Genomic DNA, 26,877 nt, shown 5'->3' on the forward strand with positions numbered 1-26,877 from the left:
CTCTGCCTACCTGTTTTATTATGTCCCCTGCCTCGCCTCAGTAGAACAATACACCTAAATGGTCCATAAGGCCGGCCTGCGGTGCCCCCATGGTCGCTGACCCATATAAAATCATCTTTACGGGTTAGCGCTACGTTACGTGTCCCTGCAGATCCTAAGCCCGACACTCAGAGACCCGACGGAGGCCCAGCTTGGATGTGAGATGCGACAAATTGGACAACTGGAGGCAGCAAATAAACTCTGCAGGCCTTAACAAGGTGGCCCCTGTTTTTGTTTTTCAGGCAACGGGTTTAAAACTGTAAAGCTTTGCAATAAGCAGGAGCAGATGGGGACGCGGCAACGGTTGGAGTCGTCACTTAGCCAATACTTTCCTTTTATTGTGCGTCAGTCTTTACTGTTTCTTGTAAATGGGACTGCCTGAGCGCCGTGGTGCACAAGGAAGTGGTGTCATTAGGCAAAAATGGTTTCTTGTTAATGGGAACCACCTGGAAGCTTTGATGCAAACTTCAAAGCTTTTGATAGATCAATTCCCGGCTACATTGATATCTTATTATTGTTTGGTGGGATTAGAACTAGAAAATATCTGTATATTGTAATACTGGAACATTAGACTGTCCATTACTCTTTAGAAGTACAACAGTGAAAGCCAATGGAGTGAGGTTCCCAACACTGGAGACGTTAGCTAAACTGGGCCAATAAGCTAAACTACCAGATTGGGCCCCGAATATCGTTTTATGTGGCCTGTAAAAGTCCGGAAATAATCAGAAAGTCATCTATTTATTTATTTATTTAATAAAAATATACTTTATAAAAAAAAAGTTGTTTTTTTTAATATTTTTATTAAAAGAAAAATACACTTTATAAAAAAAAGATTTTACATTTTCTAATATTTTATGTACAAAACAATATCTTAATGTACTTTTAATTATTATTTTTATGTCAATTTTTATTCATTGAGCCCGCTGTGGTGTAGTGGTTAGCGTTCTGGACTTTGGAGCGAATGCCTCGGGTTGGAATCTCCACTAGTAAGCACCATCGGTATTCGTCAGGAAGAGCATCCGGAATATAAAGGGCTCAAGCCAGAAACAAAAAGTATGAAAAAAGTATTTAAAAAAAAAAAAAAAAGTATGCGGACCAAAAAGATCTGTTGTGGGAAGAACCTAAAGAATATTATAGTATATCTAGAAATTAAATAGAAAAAATCTGACATTTTATTTATTTATTTATTTTTAAAAATAGTTCTATACACACATTTTCATCTCCTACATTAAAAAAAATATTTTTTCACTTCTTTTCTGAGTAAAATGGTGGCACAAGTATAAAAACAATTTACCCGCCATCACTAGTGAAAGGTACAAACAATAAAATTTGCGTCCCAATTGCGCCTCATGGTATTGTTATTGTTTTTTTGGGGGGGTCTCTCACACTTTTTCTTGACTGATTATTGAAACTTTATTGATGTTGAATATTGTTTGGCTACATTTTGTATTTTTTCTAAACCCCAAGCAGTCACATTTCAAGAAACAGTAAAGACCGACGCACAATAAAAGGAAAGTATTGGCGATGTGACTCCAACGTTGCTGCGTCTACATCTGCTCCTTTTTTAAATCAAAGCGTGTTGCCAGTGAGAGGGCGTGCGCACATCTGTGAGGTCCGCATCCCGCCGTGATGCAAAGCAGCCATGAAATCAAGGCAGCGCGAGCTAAGCTAATGGAAAGAGATACGCGGTGACAACGAGAATAGGGCGTCCAGGCTGTCACTCCAACAGCACGCCATTGAAAAGTAAAGTAGCCAAATCAGTCGTTTCCTGCTGAAATCTCGACTTCCCCTGCATCCAAGCGGGCATCACATGACAAGGCCTCGCAACGGTTCCCGTAACATCATCCGGTGTCACATTATCATCATCTGCCATCCATTATTGTTTATTTATTTCCTCTGGCAGGCCAACACAGGCGAGGTGACGCAGAGTCTGCTGGCGGAGTTTGGCTGTGTTGTACATGCGGCAGCACCGCAACAGCTCATTAAAATGCACCGTGCACGCACTACATCTGCATGACCGATCATAACCAGTCATCTCTCGCCTGGTTATGACCTATCATACCTATCATAACTATCATATACGTATGACCATCATGCATCGGTTGGGCCTACAATATGCTTTCATATTCCACTTGACAAAGGGTTCATGTCTGTTATTGTGTTTGACCTTATGATATAGTTTTTAAGACAAGTATTTGCCCCTTCCTGATTTCGTTTGTCAAGAAGAAGAAAAAACAGAAAAAGAAAACAAAAAAGAAGAAAAAGAAAAGGAAAATGAAAAAATAAAAAGAAAACGGAAAAAAAAGAAACAAAAAGAACAACAAAAAGAGTAAAAGAAAAAAACAAAAAAGAAGAAAAAGAAAATGAAAAAAAGAAAAAACAAAAACCAAAAGAAGAAAAACAAAAACAAAGAAAGAGAAAGAGAAAAAAACAAAAAAGAAGAAAAGGAAAATGAAAAAAAGAAAACAAAAACCAAAAGAAGAAAAACAAAAAAGAAAAAGAAAACAACAAAAACCAAAAAAATAACAAAAACAAAGAAAGAAAAAAACAAAAAAGAAAAGGAAAATGGGAAAAAAGAAGAAAAAGAAAAAACAAAAACCAAAAAGGAAAAAAAAACCAAAAGAGCAAAAGAAAAAAACAAAAAAGAAAAAAACAAAAAGAAAAAACAAAAGAAAAACAAAAACCAAAAGAAGAAAAACAAAAACAAAGAAAGAGAAAAAGAAAAAACCAAAAAGAAAAGGAAAATGAAAAAAGAAGAAAAAGAAAAAAACAAAAACCAAAAAGATAAAAGAAAAACAAAAGAAAAAAACAAAAAAGAAAAAAATAAATAAAAGAAGAAAAACAAAAACAAAGAAAGAGAAAAAGAAAAAACAAAAAAGAAAAGGAAAATGAAAAAAGAAGAAAAAGAAAAACAAAAAGAAAAAGAAAATGAAAAAAGAAGAAAAAGAAAAAAACAAAAACCAAAAAGAAAAACAAAAACAAAAGAAAGAGAAAAAGAAAAAAACAAAAAAGAAAAAGAAAAAAACAAAAGAAAAACAGAAAAACAAAATGAAGAAAAAAGAAGAAAAAAAGAAAAAGAATAATAATACATTTTATTTATATATCACTACTAGTAGTATCACTACTTGAGCCATTCGGGTTGCATCGATTGGTCAGAATCCGAATCGCCTTTATTGTCAACAAAATTGGAGTGGTCACCGTCCGTGCAGGTTTTATTCCATCCTACCTCTCATTATTGTGAAAACGACTCGTCCCGTTTATTTATCAGCCATCAGCCAATCAAGTGTCTCAGTTGTTTTCATCATGTCTGAAAGTCATTCCATGCAGCATATTCCATATTCCCGCACGCCTTTTGTCTTTTTCCATGCAAAACACATGACTGTGCTTTCAACTGGATTGGCTTGATCTTTTCAAGGACGCGGCCTCGCCATGATGATGACGATGATGATGATGAAGTCTGAGGTGAAAGCGGTCAGTAAAAACACAACAATGTAGCCGGTCCTGGTCATGTGTTTTTGCTTAACGTCGCCTGGTGCTTTGTTTACTCGGCCAGGAGAGAGGCACACTGAGGCCAGCTGCTCCGGAATATTTGGAACACGCTCCCGCCGCACAGCTCCACACCACGCTGGGACGGCTTATTGGTGGACTCGCGCTGGACGCTTTATTAGGAACGCTTCAGCCGCCAAGGAGAAGGACGACGATGCGGTGCCGGTTGATGTCATGTTGCTTTCGCTGCTTATTGTGGAGCTCAGAAGGGACGCAAAACGAGATTGTTGCAACCTGACCTTCGATGACCCCCCCGGGCCCCCATCGGGCGTGAAAAAGGCAGTCGGACCGTGACGGGGGCTTCATTAATCATAGATGGCCTGAGCTCTGATAGAAGAGTCAGATCCCATCTCAGATTTACTTCTCTGATCTGTGGCCTCCAGATGTTGCACGTTGACTGCACATCTGTGCATGCACACACACACACACACACACGGGACATGTACAGGAAGTTGCAGACAGGATGGTGGGTTTGTTTTTGCAATACGCGGCATTAGAAATGTTAAACGTAATTCAGGTTCACGCCCGTGTCTTGTTATGAGGGCTGACATTGTTTAGCCACAGGCCACCACAAGGGGGCGGCGCTGGAGCTGCTTTAATGTGAGAGCCTGTCAAGGGACGTCAAGATGGATAATTGATCCCACATTGGTGGTGTTGGCAGACTACAATACGCTTGTTGATTTGTTTTGTGGCATGGCACCAGAGATACTGAGGCTTGTTATTGTTACGCCATATTTGTCTTCATACAGTACTTGAATTCCATGGGAATCATCGTGTTGAAGCAGAATTGAGCCCGTCAAATATTGCTATGAATATTATATAAAATATAATAATAATATAATATATTTATATATTAATAATATGTATTATATAACATAATATATATTAATAATATTTTTTTATTATCCATACAAACCTAAATGCTCCTGTATGTTACACACATGTTCATTTTATTTATTGATTTGGATAGTACAAAATAACACAAATGTAAGAAATTTAAGAAAAATAATTTTTGGGGGGATTTTACAAAAATTTAATTTTTAGGAAAAGCGGTAGAAAATTAATGAATGAAAAATATATATCGAGATGCATTTAGTATTATTTTTTACATTAATTTGAACTAGGGAGACGTATAAAACCCAAATGTAAGCAATCAATAAAGTTTAATATATATATATTTAGTAACATTTTAGTGAAAAATGTATTATGTATTCATTTTTTTAACATTAATTAAAATATATATATACTGTAACAATTGCAAACGTGTCTCCAAAGTTACTTTGCCATTCATTTGGCTTGGACGTTGCATATGATTGGCAGAAGCAAAGACCATGGCAAAGTAATAGACGTGCTAGCGACAGCCATCTTACCATTTTTTCTTTAATACCCCAAATCTTTACAATTTAAACAGAAAATGTGACATTCTGTTCCACGAAAAAGTAGCAAAGCCATCAAAAATACTTGCATCGAATGGATTAACATATTGCAACAGCAATAACAACAATAATAATAAATAGCATGCTAACACAAACGGCAAATAGTCCTAGTGGCCAGAGTGTGGTATTACAATACATTATATAATAAGTTATTTCTGTAAACATAAATTCACTTCTCAAAGCCTTCCAGGGCTCATTTAAGGTAATATTCTTAGATTTGAAATGGAAATACTATATATATTTTTTGAGTTGACATTAAAGAATAAGGCCCCGCCCCAATAAAAAAACATTTATGCATAAGTTATGAATTATTATTCCAATATTCAGGAGTAGGCCCACGTGACAGCAGCCAGGAGACAAAGCGGAAGGAGCGGACTCACCGAGTGACGCGGCGAGCTTCCGGCGAGGAGCAGCCGGTAGCGGGCCAGGACGCGGCGGTGGCCCCGCTCCTCGGAGACGCAGTCGTACCCCCCCTCCTGCCGGGGGCCCATGCTGTCAATCAGGAGGAGGCAGCCGTGTTGGCTCCAGTCGCAGGACGCGTGCTCGTCACGGTGACGCCAGGCGTAGAGGGCGTGGCGGGACGACGTCGGGCACCGCAGGAAGTACTTGGACTCGGGAGGCAGCGGCACCACCACCTCGGCCGCACGCGAGGGTCTGATCACTGCAAAGACCAGGTGATGAGGACAGAACTGAACCCAAAGAAAACCTTGCTGGTCACAAGAGCTGGCCAAGGGAGTCCAGGGATGTCCGAGGCCCACATTCAGATTTTGTAAAGAGGTTCCATACTGTGTGTAGTTCAAGAAAAAACGACATATCAGCTTTGTGGTATAGGTTAAAAAGTATATCGTTATTATTTATTACTATGAATGTCTCTCATTTTACATTTTTTCCAAATATTCAAACTTTCTTCCACAGTACTTTTGTATATTTCCTTTGTGGAATATTGCGACTTTATTTCCATAATATCATATCATAACAGTCACATTTATTAACTTTCTTTAACTTCATTGTGTTTAGTGTCACATAATATTACATCTAATTTTTTTCCTTCATATTCCAACTCTATGCTACAAAAAAAAATTTCCTCATGATATCATTTTTTTTATTATTCTTTTAAGTTTTTTTCTCTAAATATTTTGTTTTATTCTCATAACTTACAGCTTTTCTCCCCAAAGAATTCTGCCGTTTTTTTTTTTTTCAAATATTTTAATTTGCTTTCGGCTGCACAGCGGAAGTCGCGTGGTTAGCGCAAAGACCTCACAGCTAGAAGACCTGGGTTCAATTCCACCCTCGGCCATCTCTGTGGGGAGTTTGCATGTTCTCCCCGTGCATGCGTGGGTTTTCTCCGGGTACTCCGGTTTCCTCCGACATTCCAAAAACATGCTAGGTTAATTAGCCACTCCAAATTGTCCATAGGTATGAATGTGAGTGTGAATGGTTGTTTGTCTATATGTGCCCTGGGATTGGCTGGCCACCAGTCCAGGGTGGACCCCGCCTCTCACCCCAAAAGACAGCTGGGATAGGCTCCAGCACCCTCTGCGACCCTCGTGGGGAAAAGCGGTAGAAAATGAATGAATGATAAATGTGCTTTTTTCCTGTGCTTATGACTGTATTCCCATATTTTGCCAGTAGGGGGAGCCCTACAGTCAATAACCATCTTAACTTGGCAAAACCCACAAGTGTGTTCAAGGTCCGTTGAAGACTGACATCACATGTTTTATATCAACATGCTGACAGTCATGCACTACACTGCACATGGCTGCAGATGACACACACACACACACACACACAGCTGGTCACATGACACCTGGAGGTGTTATTGTCAGCATAAACTAGACCAGGCTGATAGATGGAAATTGTTTTGTAAGAATATACATTTTTGTTGAAATATGAAATGAATATGCAAATGTGTTCCAATGTCAGCGACTCAGTGGAGCTTCTCAGGAAGTCAAATTTATGCAAATTATTCTATTCTGGCGTCACGCTGGATGCGAGGAGTGTGTCATGTTTGATCTCCCAGCTATCCCTCCCGGGTCGAGACAGAGGGCCGCCCTTCAAAGTTGTTCCAAGTTTCAGGTTTTGAATTGAATAGATAGATGTATGTCTGTCACCCATGCGGGGTTCTAAGGGTACCACCCATTCCCAGCATCCACTTCAGCTTCAAGACGACAAACCTTTACTGAGATGAAGTTGAGGTGAGGTTGTGCAGATGGTGTAATTTCCTGAGGTCACATCCTGGATGCTGACGGCGCCGCTGTGAAAGCAAACATTACAGCCACTGATGAAGGCAGTTACAGTACACACGTGACACACACACACACACACACGACACACATGACACACAGTGTGAGTCTGCCTACGCCACTCAACACTAAGACATGTAGTACTCATCACAAAGCCGCAAAGGTGACTCATTCTTTTGAAATGACAATAAAAATATGACCATGTCCAACCTTTCCTCACTTTTAAATGTGTCATCCTCATTTGCATCACGTGACTTTTAAAAACACACTTCTGCAAGCCTCTGGGGAAAGACGGCATTGATAATCGGGGGCGTACCTGCAGGCTACAGTAGATACAGTAGATGATAGACAATAGACGCCACCCCTGATCTGAACCCCATCAGGGCAAGGAAAAAGGGAAAAAGAAACCTTGAGAAGGGAGACTCCCCCTTCTAGGAAGAAGATGACACTTGTTAAAAGTTGCATCAAAACTATGTACACCTTTAAAAAATATCACCAAGTTGTATTAAAGGACAAGTGGCCATTGGTCTAAGACCACAAAGGAGGTTCAGCTTCCTGTACAATGACCCTCAAAAACACTAATTACCAAGAAGATCATAAAACAAAAAGGAACTTTCCCAGTGCTAACGATGAGTTAGTGTGTCTTATTATTGCTTATCATGTCTACTATAGCGCAGGCCTCACAGCTAGGAGACCAGGGTTCAATTCCACCCTCGGCCATCTCTGTGTGGAGTTTGCATGTTCTCCCCGTGCATGCGTGGGTTTTCTCTGGGTACTCTGGTTTCCTCCCACATTCCAAAAACATTAATTGGACTCCAAATTGTCCATAGGTATGAATGTGAGTGTGAATGGTTGTTTGTCTATATGTGCCCTGTGATTGGCTGGCCACCAGCTGGGATAGACTCCAGCAGCCCCGCAACCCTCATGAGGATAAGTGGTAGAAAATGAATGTCTACTATATTAAGTAATAGGAGTATAAATGTGACTATAGGGGTGTTATTTCACGTGTATGAGGCTCTAATAATGTCAAAAATGTTTTTAGACGGTCAATAGGAAAAAAAAATTAATTCAATTTCTACCGCTTTTTCCTCACTAGGGTCGCAGGGGGTGCTGGAGCCTATCCCAGCTGTCTTTGGGCGAGAGGCGGGGTACACCCTGGACTGGTGGCCAGCCAATCACCGGGCACATATAGACAAACAACCATTCACACTCACATTCATACCTATGGACAATTTGGAGTGGCTAATTAACCTAGCATGTTTTTGGAATGTGGGAGGAAACCGGAGTACCCGGAGAAAACCCACGCATGCACGGGGAGAACATGCAAACTCCACACAGAGATGGCCGAGGGTGGAATTGAACCCTTGTCTCCTAGATGTGAGGTCTGCGTGCTAACCACTAAAAAAAAAATATTCCAATTATTTTTGTACACATTTTTTTTCATCCCAAAAGATGTATATTTTACATCTTTTACGTTTGGTTGCGCCAGAGCCACAAAGAGGTGATGATGCAACTCCACAATAGAGGAGAGCACGTTTTATGCAGTTTAAAGCTGAAAAAAAACAACCACAAGGTGGCAGAAGTGTATTTTACACGAACTCGGCCTGCATCTCCTCCCTTGACATCTTGACATAGATGCTGCACAGCAACCAGGAAGTGGAAAGACAGCGTTGCGCTGAGGAGGTTGAAGTCAAACCAGTGAACTAAGAACCTGCCGTTTGGTTGACTTCACATGAAAACACAACTGCAGCATCTCGCGTTCTGAGTTCCTGCTGTGATTGTACGGGTCCTACCTGGTGTCGCTGTTGCAAGAGGCGCCGTCCCAGCTGCAGTACGGGTCTCGGGCCAACACGCACTCCTCGCACGTTTCGCCGTAGTGGGCGCAGTCGGCCGCATCCACCCGGAGCAGCTGGCTGGTGGAGGACAGGTAGAGGTTCTTCTGCAAAGACAGGCGTGTAGCTGAGATGCAGCCAGCCAATGGCAGGGCGGGATGCTGAGGCCTTGTACTCACAGAGGAAGGATGGAGGCTGAGGCTGCCGATGTGGGCGTGGTGCTTGAAAGGTCTGTATTCAGCGATGACCAAGGCCTGGCTCTGGGTCTGCACCACCTTGTGAACTCCTCCACTCGCTGGGTGCAAATTTTCAAAAAATGACAACTTTATTTGTTTAGTTTCTCATAATATTACAACTTTTTTTCCCTTTAATATTTCAAACTGTATGCTAATAAAAAAAACATTATTTTTCCTCTGAACTAGTTTATTCTCATAAAATTGTGAATTTTTTTGTCTTAATAATTTGACTTTCTTCATGTAAAATTTGTATCAATTTCTGCTGGTGTTTTTTTTTTAAACTACTTCACTTTTCTTTCTGTAATTATGACTTTATTCTCTTTATTCTAGAATATATTCCCCAATCAAATTTTTTATTTTCTTTTAATATTTAAATTCTATGCTACTAAAATGATATTTCCCCCCCTCATAATATACGAGTTTATTCTTGGAAAACAGTGAATTTTTTCTGGTTAGAATCTTGTTAATTTGTATAAACCCATTTCTGATGTTTTGTTTTTGTTTCTCAAATTACAACCTGAAATAAAAATGACATAACATCTTTGTTCTTTAGCATTTCAACTTTATGCTACTAAAATTTGTCCTCATTATGTTATGATGTTATTCTTTTATTTCTCTACATATTTGGACTTTATTCTTGTCAAAAATCCTGCTTATTTCTTTCGGTTTTCTTGTTAAGTTCTAGTTTCTGAATGTGCCGCAAATGGCCCCCCGGCACTTTGGCCACGTCCAGAAGTTATCCTCGGTGTCCCATAACAGAAATAAGACAACCTTCATTTTCCATGTATGGTGTGTGTCACCAGGTGAAGGTCATCTCCACACACTTTTCCAATGAGCCTTTTGTTCACGGAACAAAGGGGGGGGGGGGGACAAAAAGACTTTTATACACAAATGAGGAAATGAGGTGTGTGGGTGTTTGGGAGGGGAGGGGGGGTGGGTTTCGCAAGAAAGGTGAAACCTGCGTGACACCAGCGTGTCTCAGCCCACACCTTCCAATGAAACGGATATGCACGTAGGCATGACTGTTAAAAGTACACTCACACTGCTTCAAGTAAGTTGGAGTCCAGTTTGTATGCTCTGTACCTAATGTTATGACCAGAGAGTGTATATTGGTGTGGATGTGGAGATGTGGAGGCAACGAGGTGGGTTCCGGTAGTAACTCACCGAGAGACAGAAAGAGAAGCGTCTTTTCCTCCGAGTCGGCAACATCGGCGTGGATGTGAGTGTACACGTGATGACTGAGCAGAAGTGGACCAGACTTATTCACAGGCCACACCCACTGCTCCATCTCAGAGGTCATCTGGATCATCTTGAGGACGTCCAGAGGGAGCGCTGTGCTGTCTGAACCACACTGAGAAGGAGAAGGAGGAGGAGGAGGATTAGACGAGACAAAAACCAGTTTCAAAAGAGGGAGCATCCACTATTGTAACAAATATGGCCTCACAGTATTGCAAAATGGCCAACAATGTGCAAGGAGCGTACGCTTGGGGTTACGCAAGCGGGCATTCCTATCTTTTGACAAAACTGTACCAAGACAGGGTTTTTATTTTGACACAACAGTGTTGCACATCCTGAATTTGCATGTATGTTTTTCTAGGAAGCAGAAGTAGAAAATACTACATATCTGCACCACACCCCCCCACCACCAAGTTTCATGGAAAGATGCTTAGAATTTTTTTTGGCAGGCTTGCAGTTTTATATCATATGCAAGTACCATACGAGGAACAGGAACGAGTTAACGCACCCCCCTTGGCCGGCGTGCCTGTTGGTCCAAGCCTTTAAACGGCGAGCTGGCGAAGACGTCGTGGATGTCGTGCATGGCGTAGACGCACACGGCGCTCATGTTCCTGCAGACACGAGGGGCCAACAGCACCATCAGCGTGTTGCAAAAGATGCGCTATATTTAGAAAGAAGAACAACCGCCAAAAAGGGGAAGGAGACGATAAAGAGGTAGAAACTTGGGTGTGAAGTTCAGGGGCGCTGATGCAAGCCGAGCGTGATGGCTTCTCCTGCTGGTTATTAATGATAACCACCGCTTTGCGTATTTTATGTCAACAGAATGACTGACGCTTGCCTGACACACAATGCATGCCATCGCTCCGCCAGTTGCTCCCCACTTAATGATAATCAAAACATTATCCAAATACAACAGGGGTGTCCAAAGTGCGGCCTGGGGGGCATTTGCGGCCTGGATCTTTACCTCTTTGCAGAAGAAAAAGCTGAAATGTTGGAATAAACAGTTTGGACTGTAAGGAATATAAGACAGGCTGCATGGTGGTCAAGTGGTTAGCGCGCAGACCTCACAGCTAGGAGACCAGGGTTCAATTCCACCCTCGGCCATCTCTGTGTGGAGTTTGCATGTTCTCCCCGTGCCTGCGTGGGTTTTCTCCGGGTACTCCGGTTTCCTCCCACATTCCAAAAACATGCTAAGCTAATTAGCGACTCCAAATTGTCCATAGGTATGAATGTGAGTGTGAATGGTTGTTTGTCTATATGTGCCCTGGGATTGGCTGGCCACCAGTCCAGGGTGGACCCCGCCTCTCACCCGAAGACAGCTGGGATAGGCTCCAGCACCTCCCACGACCCTCGTGAGGATAAGCGGTAGAAAATGAATGATTCGGTTGAGCTGGTTTCATAATTATACCTTTTGAGTGTTAAGTTGGCGTGTGATGAGTTTAGTGTTCTTTGTAAGAACACTAACACATTCCAAAAACATGCTAGGTTAATTGGCCACTCCAAATTGTCCATAGGTATGAATGTGAGTGTGAATGGTTGTTTGTCTATATGTGCCCTGTGATTGGCTGGCCACCAGTCCAGGGTGAACCCTACCTCTCGCCCAGCTGGGATAGGCTCCAGCGACCCTCGTGAGGAAAAGCGGTAGAAAATGAATGAATATAAGACGACCCCTCTTTCAGATTGTTTTCCAGGAGAATCAAAATCTTTGTGTCTTCTAAAAATGAATAGTGTCGCCTGACGAAGCGATGGCATTCATTTGCACTTCCACCAGATCAATAACATATCAATCACGCAGTGTGAGCGCCCCCTGTGTTAGCTAATGACATTGCCAACTGAATAACGTTGAATTCGCACCACTCATTCCGAAAGAGGGCATAAACGCGGGTGTCCTGCCAGCGGTCCGCGTGCACGGCGGCCACATCCACCAGCTCGAAGAAGGTCTGCCCGCTGTCACGGTGGCCACACAAGAGCCTGGCGCTCATCTGGGACGTCCATGTGAACTGCATGTTGTTCTTGGGCCCGCCCACGTCTGCCTGGAAGCCACATTAGACCATTTAGACGTCCGTTTTTTTTTTGTCACCGCTGCCAGCTAAAGCCAACGCTTACCACGCAGACCCGTGTGACGTATGGAATCCACGTGCCGCCGGACAAGCTTGCGTCTTTGCTTCTCTCCTTGTAGAAGGCGTACACTTGGTCCTGCAAAGGGTCTTCTGGCCGTCTGCTGAGGAACAAACCCAAGTAGTGCTGCTCTGAAATATCAAAATACACCAAAGCTCATTTAGCAACGCAAACATCACCTGCTTGCAAAGCGGATTCTCATGACACGCCGCATCATCTACATCTCATTTGTGTGCCTCGTTGCCTCTGGTGATCGGGGAGCACCACACCTAACATCTAAAAAGGACCAACTCCAAAAACTCTACTCAAAGATCCTCTATATGACATCAGTGCTCTGTGTTTCAGGAACTGCTGCAAACAGGCCGGTCAAAGATCCTGTATACGACAGGAGTATTTTGCTGTTATTTATAATATTTCTTCTCCAAGAAAGAAAGTCACAGATTCTCTATAAAGACAGGAGCGCTTTTCTGTTTCGAGGGAAAAAAGAGCCTACTGCAAAAAAGCTTTTCAAAGATCCTCTCTATATGACAGGAGTGATATGCGGTTCTTCAGGACTTACTGCAAAAAGATCTTCTATGTTACAGGAGTGCTCTGCTGTTTCGAAGAACCAACTGAAAAAAAATGCTTGCCAAAGATCCTCTGTTGATTAAAAAAAAAAAACACAACTCAAAGATCCTCTATATGACAAGAGCTCCGTTTGTTTAAATGTTCTGTCCTGAAAATGCAAGTCAAAGATCCTCAATACGACAGGAATGCGCTGCTGTTTTTAAGGTTCTAACGCAAAAAAACAAAACAAAACAAAAGTCAAAGATCCTCTATAAGACGGGAGCGACTGCAAAACCCAACACGGTGGGTGCATTTATCATAAATTGATGTTACACATCCTTGAACGTTTCCAATAGGAGGTGTTCCTAATGAAGTGTCTTTATCTTTGTACCTTTATCGTGGTTGGCGGGTCCGACTCGGTTTTGGCCGAACCTGTGAATGCCGACGTACTCCTTGGAACCCGAGTACGTGACATACAGCGAGGAGGAACCTTCTGCCGATTCTGGGGTGGGGAAACAAAAAGAATGTTTTTGTTTGGAGCATTGAAACTTCAAAAATGCTACTTTCCTTAGCGCAGGAAGACTTTGTTGTGTTTGGTCATGACTGAAACAATGTATCCTACAGGGAGGGAACAATGCATCCTAGTGGGGGGGGGGGGGGGGGGCAGGCTAGCAAGAACAGGCTGTGACCTAACCGAGAATAATATCCCTGTGAACGATATGTGACACAAGATGACTGAAACGGAACGGTGCTGGACGACCACAACGTAGCAGAGGAGGCATCGTCCAGTTTCTTACGATACTTTATGCTAGGGGTGTAACGGTACGCCATAATCCCGGTTTGCGTCAATGCGGCTACTGTTAGGAATGGAATATTTTCCCACTCTATTTTAGTACTGCAATTTTTTTCTCTTTAATATTTCAACTGTGTGCTACTAAAATTACATTATTTTTCCTCTCAAACGAGTTTATTATTCTTAATAATTTTGTAAAAATTTTATCCATTTCTGCTGGTATTTTTTTTTCCAACTACTTCACTTTTCTTCCTGTAATTAAATTAAATTATAATTAATAATATATAATATATATATAATTATAATATATAGTTAATAATTATGACTATTCTCATATTAGAATATTTTCCCCAATCAAATTTTTCTTTTTATATTATTATTTTTTTTATTATTATTTTATAATATTTAAATTCTATGATACTAAAATGAGATTTTTCCCCTCATAATATACAGGTTTATTCTTGGAAAACAGTGACTTTTTTCTGGTTAGAATCTTGTTAATTTGTATTAACCCATTTATGATGTTTTGTTTCTCAAATTACAACCTGAAATAAAAATAACATAACATCTTTGTTCTTTAGCATTTCAACTTTATCCTACTAAAATTAGTCATTTGCCATTCCATTTGCCATTCCATTTGCCATTCCATTTGCCATTCCATTGCCTTTCACTTGGAACAATCACCCTCTGTTCTTTTTAACTCATTCAACAAGCAAAAAGAGGTGAGCAGTTTGAAGCCAGAAAAGGCCTTCCTGTCTCCTGGCTGACATGCCCAGCCCCCTAGCCAAGAACCAGATACCATGACCCCCCTAGAGGATGCAGTATGTGTCGTACAAGCATCGGCTTCCATAATAACGTCAATGGTGTAAGAGCAAACTCACCAACCAGAGCGGAATGTTCACCATCTTTCACAACAAAGCTCCTGATGCTCCCTCGTATGCTCTCCAGGTCGTCAGCAGGTCTGCAAGCGGGAGCGTCGTCTGACAGGTTCTACCAGCACACAACGTGTCAACAACCAGCATCCACAAGTTCTGCTCGTCCGCCACGGGGATCAGCGTCTCACCGTGTCGCAGCATATCGTCTCTCGCCGGTCTGTCCCGCACAGAAGCAGACGGCCGGCATCCTCCCTCTCCAGGGCCACCACCACATCGTAGCCGCAAAGCTAAAAAGCGACAAGATGGCGTCAGGAACCAACCGAGGAGCTTCGTGTGTTTGTTTGCGTCTCACGCTTGGCGATGCTCCGACGGCGCCGCAGTCGGCCCACGTCAACTTCCTTTCCACGGTCTGCAATTGATAGATGACCCAGTTTGTAACTTAAGCTCAAAAGGACCAAAGTCAGGACTTGACTGGGCAGCAAAAACTGGTTCTTTTGGGAACTCACAAACGTCTCTCGTCCTTCATCATTCTCATTACAAGAACGCCAGATGCATTCAGGGAACATCACAAAAACGGCTTTATGTGTAAATAAACATATCACTCACTTTGCAACTAAATAAATATACCCTAAATTACGTGATGTCTTTGAATGCAACCTGCCATTGCTAATAATAACAGGTGGTTAAAGTGTGGTTCTGCTGCTACTACAGGGTCCGGCAAAATGATCTGACACATTTGTAGGTTAAATAAAAGGCAAATAAAGTAAAGTAACAAAAGAGTGTTGTTATTTTCCAAAAGTACATATAGTGCCATTTTGCTTTGTTTCTTTATAACGCCATTGTTTTTAGTTTCTTTTTCAGTTGCTGCCATGAATTGGACCGGTGAGCATGGCGCTTTCTTTATCAAAACAAAGGAATCTGTATGATGTATGACATGATCCCGTACCAGCTGGAAACGCCATCTTGTTATGGGTTACCAACTTCTGAGATACTGGATCTGCATTGAAACCAAAATCAACCGGCCGACCTCGCATCACCAGAACTGATTTAATTTTTAAAACATAATGAAACAGAATGGCATTATATGTACTTTACCAAAATAAAAACACTTTTTTGTTTCTTTACTTTATTTGCCTTTTATTTAACGTAACGGTTTGAATAATAGAGTTGAAAATAGAGTTGAATACTTAGGTTTCCATATATTCACCGGCTTAGGTTTCTCAAAAGCTTCTAAAATATACTTCTAAAGATGGAAGATGTACTTTTCTCTGACATATTTGTCATTTCAACACAGGTCCATATCTTTAGTCCGTGTTCTGTTGACACAAAACAAGCGGACCCCGAACACATCACGATTATTATTGATATTTTGAAGGAATACCTTGGAAGGACGTCGGAAGTTGACGGAAAGCAGGTGTCTTTTCCCAACAGCCGTGAGCTGGTCAGGATCCCTTTCCAGAAGAATCCGTACAAGCGGTTGGAGGTCACCGGGCAACGTCACACTTTGAGTCCAAGTCTCTGGGAGACACGTTAAAAACTGTGTGATTTGGATCATGAGATTTCAATCACGGAGTCGAAAATCACATGACTGGAAGGTCTTGTTCTGCTACTGGCGTGCATCGTCATAGAAGTACATACAAATCATACAAGTACACAAAAGGTAGCACTTCACTTTACAGTATTATTTTGTATATAATGCAAAGCTCTACCATAGCTTCATTTCTATTCTAAATACCCAATAAAGTTATAAATAAAAACATACATCAAAACACAGTTAATGCTAGTCAAAGATCATCTATATAACAGGATCTCTACCGTCTATCATTTGGCCCCGGGCCACCAGTTAAACACCCCTCGTCTAAGGGATTAAATTGTCCCCTCCATAGTTCCCCAATTTAATAACATTTTGACTACAAGTACAATAAAGCTTACTAATACGTAATATTTATGTTTAATACTACCTTCGTGTTAGCATTAGTAAGCTACACAGCTTAACACTACATTTGGTGTACAAATGCAAAAGAGTTCGACGACTTTTTGTTTTGTTTACTTCTTTTATAAAGTCACCTACCTTCGTGACTAAAAGTCATCCTGGGTGGAAGCGTTGAGTCCAGTAGAGCCGCGCTGGAGAGGAGGAATAAAAGGAAGACATTGAAATAAAAATCCGACCACAAAAAGCTGGCCATGACGCGCATTAGCGTTTAAACAAGGGCTGCGCTCCAATAGCGGTTTAATTTACTCTTGCTGAAATATAGCCAACGCTGTGACGTATACGGAAGTGGGTGTGGGAGGAGTGGGAGTTATAAATGGAACGCACCTGCTCTTGTTCAAAAGATGGATTTTTCACTGAACCGTTTCAGGGTTTTTGTTTGTACATTGTTTGCTCGGGAAAAAAATAAGATGTCAAATTGAATAGTTACCTTGCTCGTTTCATAAATGGTCTTCTTCCCAGGTGGTAAACATTTGATGTTCATTACTGCCACCTCATGGATGAATTGTTCTTGCACCGCTGTGGGTAATACACAATTCCCAAGCGACCTCTCCTCGCACCTAGTTCACTTCAGCTTCTCAGAGAAATGTAACGACATGTAACGACGATTGGAACGCAGTTAGGATCTGGAGCAGAGAACAAAAAAGAAACATGTATACAGTATAAACATGTGCAGTTAAGGAAGTACTGTATATATCCAATTGTGGTTTCATGTGACATGTGTAAAACATGTTGGAATCACGTAAGCAAGCATTCACAGAATAAAGCCTTCAATTTAGCAGAAAAAAACTCATAACTTTATGTTACAGGCACTGCCTGAGACAGCTATGAAAAGGGGGAATTAAGTGACCTTTGGCCTTGGTCAAAAGTAATAAATGTTTATGACTGTATTCTCATAATCTCAGATGTATTTTTCATACGTCACAACAAAGTGTGTTATTAATAGTTTTCTTACTGACAGTGCTCCCAACTCCCTTGACATCCCTACCCAGCTCCTCCCTTGTGGTTCTGGGACGCTTCCTGCTCAATTCTTGCGTGGAACTCCACAGGACTGTTATTATGAGTTATTGTGCAGAAAGTGGTCTTGTTCCGGTCTTGTTCCGGTCTACAATCCTGTCCCCGAGGTTCTGTAGCAGCCCACGGAAACTGACGTCTGAATGGAAGAGAGCGTTTGTGTGGCACGTGTCTTCAATCGACATAATGAGTACATATTATATTAGGAGTACGCTCTTAAAGGGACAGGACGGTGGGTCATGTGGGCTCCGCGGAGAGCGACATGATGAATGTGTTATGTGACAACGCTCGGGAATGACTGAGATGGATAAATGCATGAATTCCACGCAGGAAGTGCGGATGCTGAGCAGAGTTTAGTCAGGCTGCAGTGCACAAGAGCGGAAGGGATAAAAGCTCAGTGAGCCGGTGTGAGCACACTAGTGGGCATGGTGCGCTCACACTGACTCCTCGCGCCGCAAGGAAGCCCACTGCAAACATGTCGCAGCACATCCTGGCAGGTAGGAGCAGGTCTACTTTTCGCATTTTCTCCACATTTTGCTCATGTAGGATTTAGTTTTTGCACCAAAGACTATGAAAAGACTGCATGATGAAGTCATTGTCTTATACTTGTTCCTCTGGCTGAGTCATCCATGCAGCCCTGCATGCCTTCTTATCATCACTTTATGTCACAGTTAAGATGAGAAAAGAAGAACATGTAGTACAAACTAATACTACTATTCCTACTAAGAACAACAGTAATTTATTCATTTTCTTATTCGCTTATCCTCACGAGGGTTGCAGGGGTGCTGGAGCCTATCCCAGCTGTCTTAGGCCAGCCAATCACAGGGCACATATAGACAAACAACCATTCACACTCACATTCATACCTATGTAGAGTTCATCCTCTATTGTAGAGTTGCGTCATCACCTCTTTGTGCCTCTGGCGAAACAAAATGTGAAAGATGTAAAATATGCATCTTTTGGGATGAAATAAATTGATAAAAAATAAATGGAATATTTTTTTCCCGTTAGACCGTCTAAAAACATTTTTTTTAATTATTAGAGCCCCATACACATGAAATAACACCCCTATAGTTACACTTATACTCCTATTACTTAATATAGTAGACATTCATTCATTCATTCATTTTCTACCGCTTATCCTCACGAGGGTCGCGGGGGTGCTGAAGCCTATCCCAGCTGTTTTGGGGCAAGAGGCGGGGTCCACCCTGGACTGGTGGCCAGCCAATCCCAGGGCACATATAGACAAACAACCATTCACACTCACATTCATACCTATGGACAATTTGGAGTCGCTAATTAGCTTAGCATGTTTTTGGAATGTGGGAGGAAACCGGAGTACCCGGAGAAAAGCCACGCATGCACGGGGAGAACATGCAAACTCCACACAGAGATGGCCGGGGGTGGGATTGAACTCGGGTCTCCCAGCTGTGAGGCCCGCGTGCTAACCAACCACTTGTCCGCCGTGCAGCACAACAACAATAATACAAATACTAATTCAATAAAGACACATTACGTGATAATCTGACCTTAATTTGTCCCGCTGTTTTCAAGGATTTACTGCAAAAACGGAAGTCAAAGATCCTCTGTATGACAGGAGCACCCTGCTGCTTTCATGTACCCACGGCAAAAACACAACTCAAAGATTCTCCATTGCACAGGAGCGCTCTTATGTCATGATGGAAGTTACCGCTTTGCTGAATACAAAAATGCTAACCAAAGATTATATATATGAGACGAATGCTCTGCTGTTGTTAGGAATCTCTGGTCAAAGATCCTCTATATGTTAAGAGTGCTATGCTGTTTTTAGGGACCCACTGCAAAAAACGCAACTCAAAGCTCCTCGACTCTGTAATTCTGCAAAAATGTTAGTTCTATATGACGAAAGCACTCTGCTGTTTTTAGGAATGTTATGGGTCTATAGTTGGTGGACCAGCCAGGACCAATGGATGGCTCTTAGGTTGCGTTAGCGTTAGCATCGGCGCTAGCGTTGAGTGGAGTAAAGATGAAATAGACTCCAGCATCTTAGCAACAACAACTGTTACCTAGTGCTGCTTTAAGTATGAGCCGGTTTTAATTGGTGGTTCACTGAAGGTTTCATTGGTCAGGTGATCCACGAAGAGCCAATCAGGTGGCCACGTGCTGCTCGCGTGATGTTTACGTGTCTGCAGTCCCGAGGAGACGGGCAGGAAATTTGCTACATTCATGTGGCGTGGAAGCCTTGATGAATGTGAGGTTATTTCCTGTGTGATCTCGTTTAGATGATTAACGTCGTGTAATTAAAGCATCTTCAAAGCCATCTCTGGCGCTGATGGCGGCCATGTCTAGTCCACCTGCAGGTCCTGCTGGCCGTGCTTCTGGCCGTCTTCTGCTACTGCGTGGTGCTCGCCGTCATTCTCTGCTGCCGGCGAAAGAAGGCCAAGCCCTCGGAGGACGAGGAGGCGTCCGTGTCTGGTCCCCGTCCCAGCGAGCGGGTCACCGTGACCTTAACCCCGGCGTTGTGCACCAGGCCCGTCAGGCAGCAGTACGAAGAGCTGGACGGCGACGTTCTGGACTTCACGTCCTCTAAAAGCAGCTCCTCCCCCTCTGAGGACGACCTGAGCGATCTGCCCTTTGAGCCCAGCCCCACCAGGTCGGTGAGCCTGTCCCCATGTAGCCCGTCACCGCAGCGCCGCCTCAGCTCTCCGGTTGTTCCAGCGCCGTCCCGGAAAGGTTCCAGGGCGTCCTTGCCCTCCCTCACTAAGCTGGTTCCGAAATCTCGCTGGGCGAAGGGGCGCCGCAGCACCGTGAGCGGTGAAACGCTTACACCCTGCCAGAAGGGGGCGCCCTCTCCATTACGGTACGGCGCCACGGCGTCTTCCGCCCCCGCCAAGGCCAGCCCCTCGCTGCACTTCTCCCTACTTTACTCAGCATCCGGCACCCTCCTGGTCAGCATCTTGGGACTGTCGGGGGCCGGTCGAAGGCGCAGCAGAAGGGTGTCGGTGCGAGCCAGCCTGCCGCCCCTCTGCCCCGAACCCCAGGAGGTGGCCCCCCGACGCCACAGCCTCAGCCCGGAGCTGCAGAGCCAGAGCTTGGAGCTGCAGGTGGGCTCGGTGGATGAGCTGCGGGGGTGCACATTGAGACTGGAGGTCTACAGCCGCGACTTCTCCGGCCTGAGGGAGGTGGCCGTGGGGGTGGCCGAGCTGCCCTGTCGGCACGTGGACTGGCAGCCCGACACCACGGCGACCTGCACCCGCCAGCTCAGCCCGACTAAAAGCAAACTCAAGAAGGTAACGTCTGTCTTCTCGTGTCTTCTCGTGTCTTCTCATGTCTTCTCGTGTCTTCTCGTGTCTTCTCATGTCTTCTTGTGTCTTCTCGTGTCTTCTCGTGTCTTCTCGTGTCTTCTCGTGTCTTCTCGTGTCTTCTCATGTCTTCTCATGTCTTCTCATGTCTTCTCGTGTCTTCTCATGTCTTCTCATGTCTTCTCATGTCTTCTCATGTCCAAAAACACGCAGAAACTCCAATGAATGACAGAAACTATACGCCATTTTTAGGAATCTGCTGCAAAAACAGCCGTCAAACATCCTCTAGATGGTCTGCTGTTTTTAAAGACCGACTACAAAAATCCAAGTCAAAGATCCTCTATATTACAGAAACAATTTGCTGTTCTTCAAAATCTTCTGTATCATTTTTGACAAGAAATATCTACATGACAGGAGCGATCTGCTGTTTTTAGGAATCTGCTGCAAAAACTCTACTCAAAGATCTTCCATATGTCAGAATTATTTTGCTGTTTTTAGGAATCTGTTGCAGAAGCTCTACTCAAAGATCTTCCATATGACAGAATTAGTTGCTGTTTTTAGGAATCGGCTGCAAAAACAGCCATCAAACATCCTCTCGATGGCAAAAATGCTGTCCTGTTTTTTTATATTACCGAAACAATTTGCTGTTCTTTTTTTTCATTTTCTCCATCATTCTGCGACAAAAAATATCTATATGACAGGAACGATCTGCTGTTTTTAGGAATCTGTTGCAAAAACTCTACTCAAAGATCTTCCACATGACAGAATTATTTAGCTGTTTTTAGGAATTGGATATTGCAAAAATGCTAGCCAAAAGTTCTGTGCATGACAGAAATGCTGTTTTTGGGAATCCTCTATCTGACAGGAGCTCTCTGCTGTTTTTAGCTCCAGCGGTTGAACAGCCCTGAGCATCTATGATCTCTGACCTCCCCCCCAGGAAGCAGACCTTATATTAATTATGTTATGTCATATTGTCACTTCCTGTCCCAATACTTTTGTCCTTAAAGCCTAGCCTACACGGTGCCTTCTGCTGGTGTTTGCTGGTGTTTGCTGGTGTTTGCGGCTGCACAAGTTAAGTTGGCAGCAGAAGCAGGCTGGAGGTCTTCCAGGGTGCTGGACTCAGCTTGAAGTGTAATTTCAGTGAAAGCTGGACCTCCATCCCTTCATCCATCACCATCGGCCCGACGGGCCCACTTTGACGGATGTGCTCAGACCCGTTGACTGATGACGTTCCTTACTCGCCCCCGCCCACGCGGCCTCCATTTATTGCACAAGTCAGTCTTTTCAAGTGTGATGCGCTCTGGTTCGTGACGCAAAAGACACAGCGGGAGAACCCACCCACCCACCCACCCACCCATCCATCCACCCATCCACCCATCCATCCACCCACCCATCTACCCATCCACCCAGAAAGTGATATCACATCTGAAGGTGGCTTCCTGTCTTCCTCCTCCTCAGAGTGTGAGCTCTCAGGACACGTCATCATCTCGGAGGAAGAGTTCCCTTTGCACGCCGCGACCTTTGGGCCAACTCTTCGTGCTGCTTCAGTACCAGTCGCTGGCTCACCGCGTCAAGGTGATGGTTCGCAAGGCAGGGAACCTGACCAAGCTGACGCGCATCCCTGGAGCTCCAGGTACATCGCAAACGTCCATTATTACTCAAACCTATCATCGTTATACATTCATTACCATTTTTTAAATATTACTAATTATGTAGAAAAAATATATAAAATATATATTAATAAATATAGAAAAAATAAGAATATATAAGTATATAATATTATATCAAATATATATCAAAATGTTATATTAATAAATATATCAATAAGAATATATAATATATAATTATATCAAATATATATCAAAATATTATATTTATATTAATAACTATATAAATAAAAATAAGAATATATAAAAATATATCAAATGTATATAATTTATATGTAGTATATTAAAAATGATAATTGTACACATTTAATTATGACTATAAGAATGCATAATAGAAAAATAAAGAAGAATAAATGGAATCTAATAGAACACTAGCTTAATAATATAAGACGTTATTTTTTCACCTGTAAAAAAAATATAAGCCATCCCTAATATTCGGGGGCTATAGATGTAAACATGCAGAGCAGCAGGTAGAGTGTTGGGAAGACATGTTCATCACTCGTCTTATATTCAGGGTTGTCTTATATTCTGCTCAGTACGGCCTTTCATTTATGGTGAAAAATCAAACATTATGAACGCATTTTGGCACATTTAGCTTATTTAGAATATTGCTGTATGGACATGAATATAAGCCATAAATGGTGGAGACAACCACGTTAAGGATCCCGTTTTATCGTCTTTCGCTGACTCATGGCGACACGACTGTGTTGTGTAACCACATTAGGAAGCCATCGCCCCCCCCCCCCCCCCCCCCCCACCGTGTCATTTCCCCTTGGCATCGTCTGCCGCGTATCTCGTTCTCATCCTCGCTCCACTGGCGCAGAAGCGGCGAAGAGCCGCCGCAACAAAACAAGCGACGGCGGTGTTGGGTTTCTGTCAGCGCAACAGATTGATTCCACTTGTTGTTCCAGGAATGTGTCAAAACAATTCATGATGCTGCTTAGGAATTATTGGCCAATCCCATTAGCCCAACTGGAGTGGATGAGGAAGGGAAGCCCTGCGGAATATTGGCTTATTGGATCCATAGTGTCTGATATCAGCCGTCCAGATTTAATTCATGTATTGTTACTTCATGAAAACCTGATATCAGTCATTCAGGTCTTGATTATCAACAACCTGCGTCTGATATCATTAATCCCGAATATATGAATTTATTATTTAACGAAGTCCATAGTGTCTGATATCAGCCGTCCAGATTTAATGAATGTATTATTATTGAATGAAAACCCAAGTCTGATATCAGTCATTCATTCCCTGATGAACAACTATTTCCTGGCTAGGGTACCACTACCCCGACTAAGCTTTGTCCCCCTTGGTCAGACCATTACGTCATCATCAATCTGCACCACGCCGGCAAAGTGATCGGCACCAAGGAGACCAAAGGAGCCGGCGGTTCCGACCCGGTTTGGAACGCTCCCTTCTTATTCGACCTGCCGGCCGGTGACGTCGCTCGGCTGCCGTTGCTGCTGGAGTTCATCGTCATGCAGGTAAGGCGCCACGATGCCGGAACGCCACGATGCCGGAACGCCACGATGCCGGAATGCCAATATGCCGGAACACTCAAGTGATATTTCCCCGCAGGGTCGCCTCTACACCAAGAGCAGCGTTTTGGGTCGCGTGCTGATTGGCAGCCGGGTTTCGGAGGCGGGGAAAGGACACTGGGAGGACATGTGCGGACGAGGGCCGGCGGAGACCGCCCGCTGGCACATCATCCAATCAGATGCGCAGTAGGCTTTGATTGACGGATGTAGTTGCCATCCAAGGACTGATGCCTCCTAGAATATTCTGATATCATTTTAAGGTTCTGGTGTTTATTTCATCTTAAAGCTACAGCAACGACAAATGGCAGCCATTCGCAGTACTTGCTGATACAGCATATGTACTACTCTTATTCAATCCGGTGTCTGATATCACTCATCAGGAGTTCATTCATTTGCTGTTATTTCATGAAAACCATCTACAATGTCTGATATCATTTATTCTGAATTGATTTTTTTTTAGTTATTATTGTTTAACAAGGACCACGGTGTCTGATATCGTGTCCTGGCTTCATTATTTCTTGTTTGAGAACTGATATCATTCATCCTGAATTGGTACATCAGGTTACAATGGAATGCATCACATAACCAAATTCAAAGTTGATTTATGTTTTATTGTTTCATGAAAACAGTTTATGATATCAGTAATCCTGAATTTATTCATTTGCTATGATTTCATAAAAAAACCAAGTGTCTGATATCAGTCCTACTGAATTTGTTCATTGTTGTTATCTTGAGATCGTTCATCTGCCTTGATTCATTCCATATTGTGCCTGATATCAGTCATCCTGAATTTCTTCATTGATTTATATGACTTCTCCTTAAGTAATTCATTTATTATGATGTCATTAAATCCCCAGTGTCTGATATCAGTCACCCTGAATTAATTCATTGATTAACAGTAATCCCGATTTCTGATATCATTGATACTGAATTCATGCCTGATATCAGTATTCATTTCCTGATTAACAACTACTTGCGTTTGATATCATTAATCCTGAATGTATTCATCTATTATTTAATGAAGTCCATAGTGTCTGATATCAGTCATCTGGATTTAATTAATGTATTATTATTTCATGAAAACCCAAGTCTGATATCAGTCATTCAGGTCTTGATAAACAACAATCTGTGTCTGATATCATCAATGCTGAATATATTCTTTTAGTATTATTTAATGAAGTCCATAGTGTCTGATATCAGTCATCTGGATGTAATTAATGTATTGTTATTTCATGAAAACCCAAGTCTGATATCAGTCATTCATTTCCTGATTAACAACTACCTGCGTCTGATATCATTAATCCCGAATATATGAATTTATTATTTAATGAAGTCCATAGTGTCTGATATCAGCCATACGGATTTAATTAATGTATTATTATTTCATGAAAACCCAAGTCTGATATCAGTCATTCATGTCTTGATTAACAACAACTTGTGTCTGATATCATTAATGCCAAATATATTCATTTAGTATTATTTAATGAAGTCCATAGTGTCTGATATCAGTCATCTGGATTTAATTAATGTATTATTATTTCATGAAAACCCAAGTCTGATATCAGTCATTCATTTCCTGATTAACAACTACCTGCGTCTGATATCATTAATCCCGAATATATGAATTTATTATTTAATGAAGTCCATAGTGTCTGATATCAGTCATCTGGATTTAATTAATGTATTATTATTTCATGAAAACCCAAGTCTGATATCAGTCACTAAGGTCTTGATTAACAACAACCTGTGTCTGATATCATTAATACTGAATATATTCATTTAGTATTATTTAATGAAGTCAATAGTGTCTGATATCAGTCATCCTGAATTATTACTGTTTAACAACAACCACATTGTCTGATATCATTAATCCCGAATATATGAATTTATTATTTAATGAAGTCCATAGTGTCCGATATCAGTCATCCTGAATTATTACTGTTTAACAACAACCACATTGTCTGATATCGTTGACCCTGAATGTGTTCAATTCTTGTTTTTTATTGATAACCAGTGTCTGATATCGTCCCGAAAAGATGTACCGTATTGATGATTGTTTCAGGAGAACCAGAGTGCGATATTGCTTGTTGTGCAAGGTGATTATTTCAGACATTAACGAAACGTATTAGTCATATTTTCTGTATTTATTTTGTACATGAGTCACTTTCCTTCGTCCTCATGAATCCTTGGCATAAGTGAATAGCGAGTGTAAACATGTGATGTACTTTGACGTCATCTGTCAGCATGTTCCACGTAATAAAATATGTCTTTTTCGGAGGGATACACACGTACTGCGATACACACGTTTGTACGTTTATGTCCTGCTTCGCCGCAAATTAATTTTGCCGTCCAGTTTAGTTTAAAAATAGAAGTCTCCACACCAACATGTGATGTAATCCGCATCCCAAAGGCGTATTATGTCGCATCACATCAGCAAAGCAACACGCTTGCACGATGAAACTGTGACATTTATGCAAAGTAAAC

General features: G+C 42.1%; 2 protein-coding genes across 4 annotated transcripts; one reads left to right on the forward strand and one right to left on the reverse strand.

The window, feature by feature from the left end:
• Positions 1–4,951: 4,951 nt before the first annotated feature.
• LOC131139598 (semaphorin-7A) lies at positions 4,952–17,504 on the reverse strand. Of its 2 annotated transcripts, XM_078795747.1 has the most exons (15): positions 17,321–17,504; positions 16,972–17,024; positions 16,282–16,418; positions 15,253–15,309; positions 15,089–15,187; positions 14,907–15,015; positions 13,624–13,734; positions 12,675–12,817; positions 12,423–12,601; positions 11,077–11,179; positions 10,497–10,683; positions 9,276–9,391; positions 9,058–9,203; positions 7,196–7,275; positions 4,952–5,682 (listed from the first exon to the last, which is right to left on the reverse strand). In XM_078795747.1, exons 1-15 carry the CDS (start codon positions 17,332–17,334, stop codon positions 5,345–5,347), a joined length of 1,872 nt encoding a protein of 623 aa, XP_078651873.1. In that variant the 5' UTR covers positions 17,335–17,504; the 3' UTR covers positions 4,952–5,344. The 2 variants fall into 2 exon arrangements, with proteins under 2 accessions (XP_078651873.1, XP_078651872.1); XM_078795746.1 differs by lacking the exon at positions 17,321–17,504 and having other exon boundaries at positions 16,972–17,150.
• A 679-nt stretch (positions 17,505–18,183) lies between these two features.
• On the forward strand, positions 18,184–24,942 carry LOC131139600 (synaptotagmin-5). 2 transcript variants are annotated; one of them, XM_058089343.2, is made up of 5 exons: positions 18,184–18,401; positions 20,233–21,173; positions 22,644–22,818; positions 24,173–24,339; positions 24,434–24,942. In XM_058089343.2, exons 1-5 carry the CDS (start codon positions 18,380–18,382, stop codon positions 24,581–24,583), a joined length of 1,455 nt encoding a protein of 484 aa, XP_057945326.2. In that variant the 5' UTR covers positions 18,184–18,379; the 3' UTR covers positions 24,584–24,942. The 2 variants fall into 2 exon arrangements, with proteins under 2 accessions (XP_057945326.2, XP_078651763.1); XM_078795637.1 differs by lacking the exon at positions 18,184–18,401 and adding an exon at positions 20,033–20,134.
• Positions 24,943–26,877: the final 1,935 nt, after the last annotated feature.

The sequence above is a fragment of the Doryrhamphus excisus genome, linkage group LG13 (assembly GCF_037039965.1).
Source record: "Doryrhamphus excisus strain RoL-2023G ecotype Guam linkage group LG13, RoL_Dexc_Guam_v1.1, whole genome shotgun sequence".
Lineage (NCBI taxonomy): Eukaryota > Metazoa > Chordata > Actinopteri > Syngnathiformes > Syngnathidae > Doryrhamphus > Doryrhamphus excisus.

Coding starts and splice junctions, on each gene's coding strand:
- LOC131139598 (XM_078795746.1), bottom strand. CDS start 17,095: ATGCGCGTCATGGCCAGCTTTTTGTGGTCGGATTTTTATTTCAATGTC. Junction 12,818..13,623: donor ACCCGCCAACCACGATAAAG/GTACAAAGATAA, acceptor TTGATATTTCAG/AGCAGCACTACTTGGGTTTG. Junction 9,392..10,496: donor GCTTCTCTTTCTGTCTCTCG/GTGAGTTACTAC, acceptor ATTTGCACCCAG/CGAGTGGAGGAGTTCACAAG.
- LOC131139600 (XM_078795637.1), top strand. CDS start 20,110: ATGTGGCGTGGAAGCCTTGATGAAT. Junction 21,174..22,643: donor CTAAAAGCAAACTCAAGAAG/GTAACGTCTGTC, acceptor CCTCCTCCTCAG/AGTGTGAGCTCTCAGGACAC. Junction 24,340..24,433: donor TGGAGTTCATCGTCATGCAG/GTAAGGCGCCAC, acceptor ATTTCCCCGCAG/GGTCGCCTCTACACCAAGAG.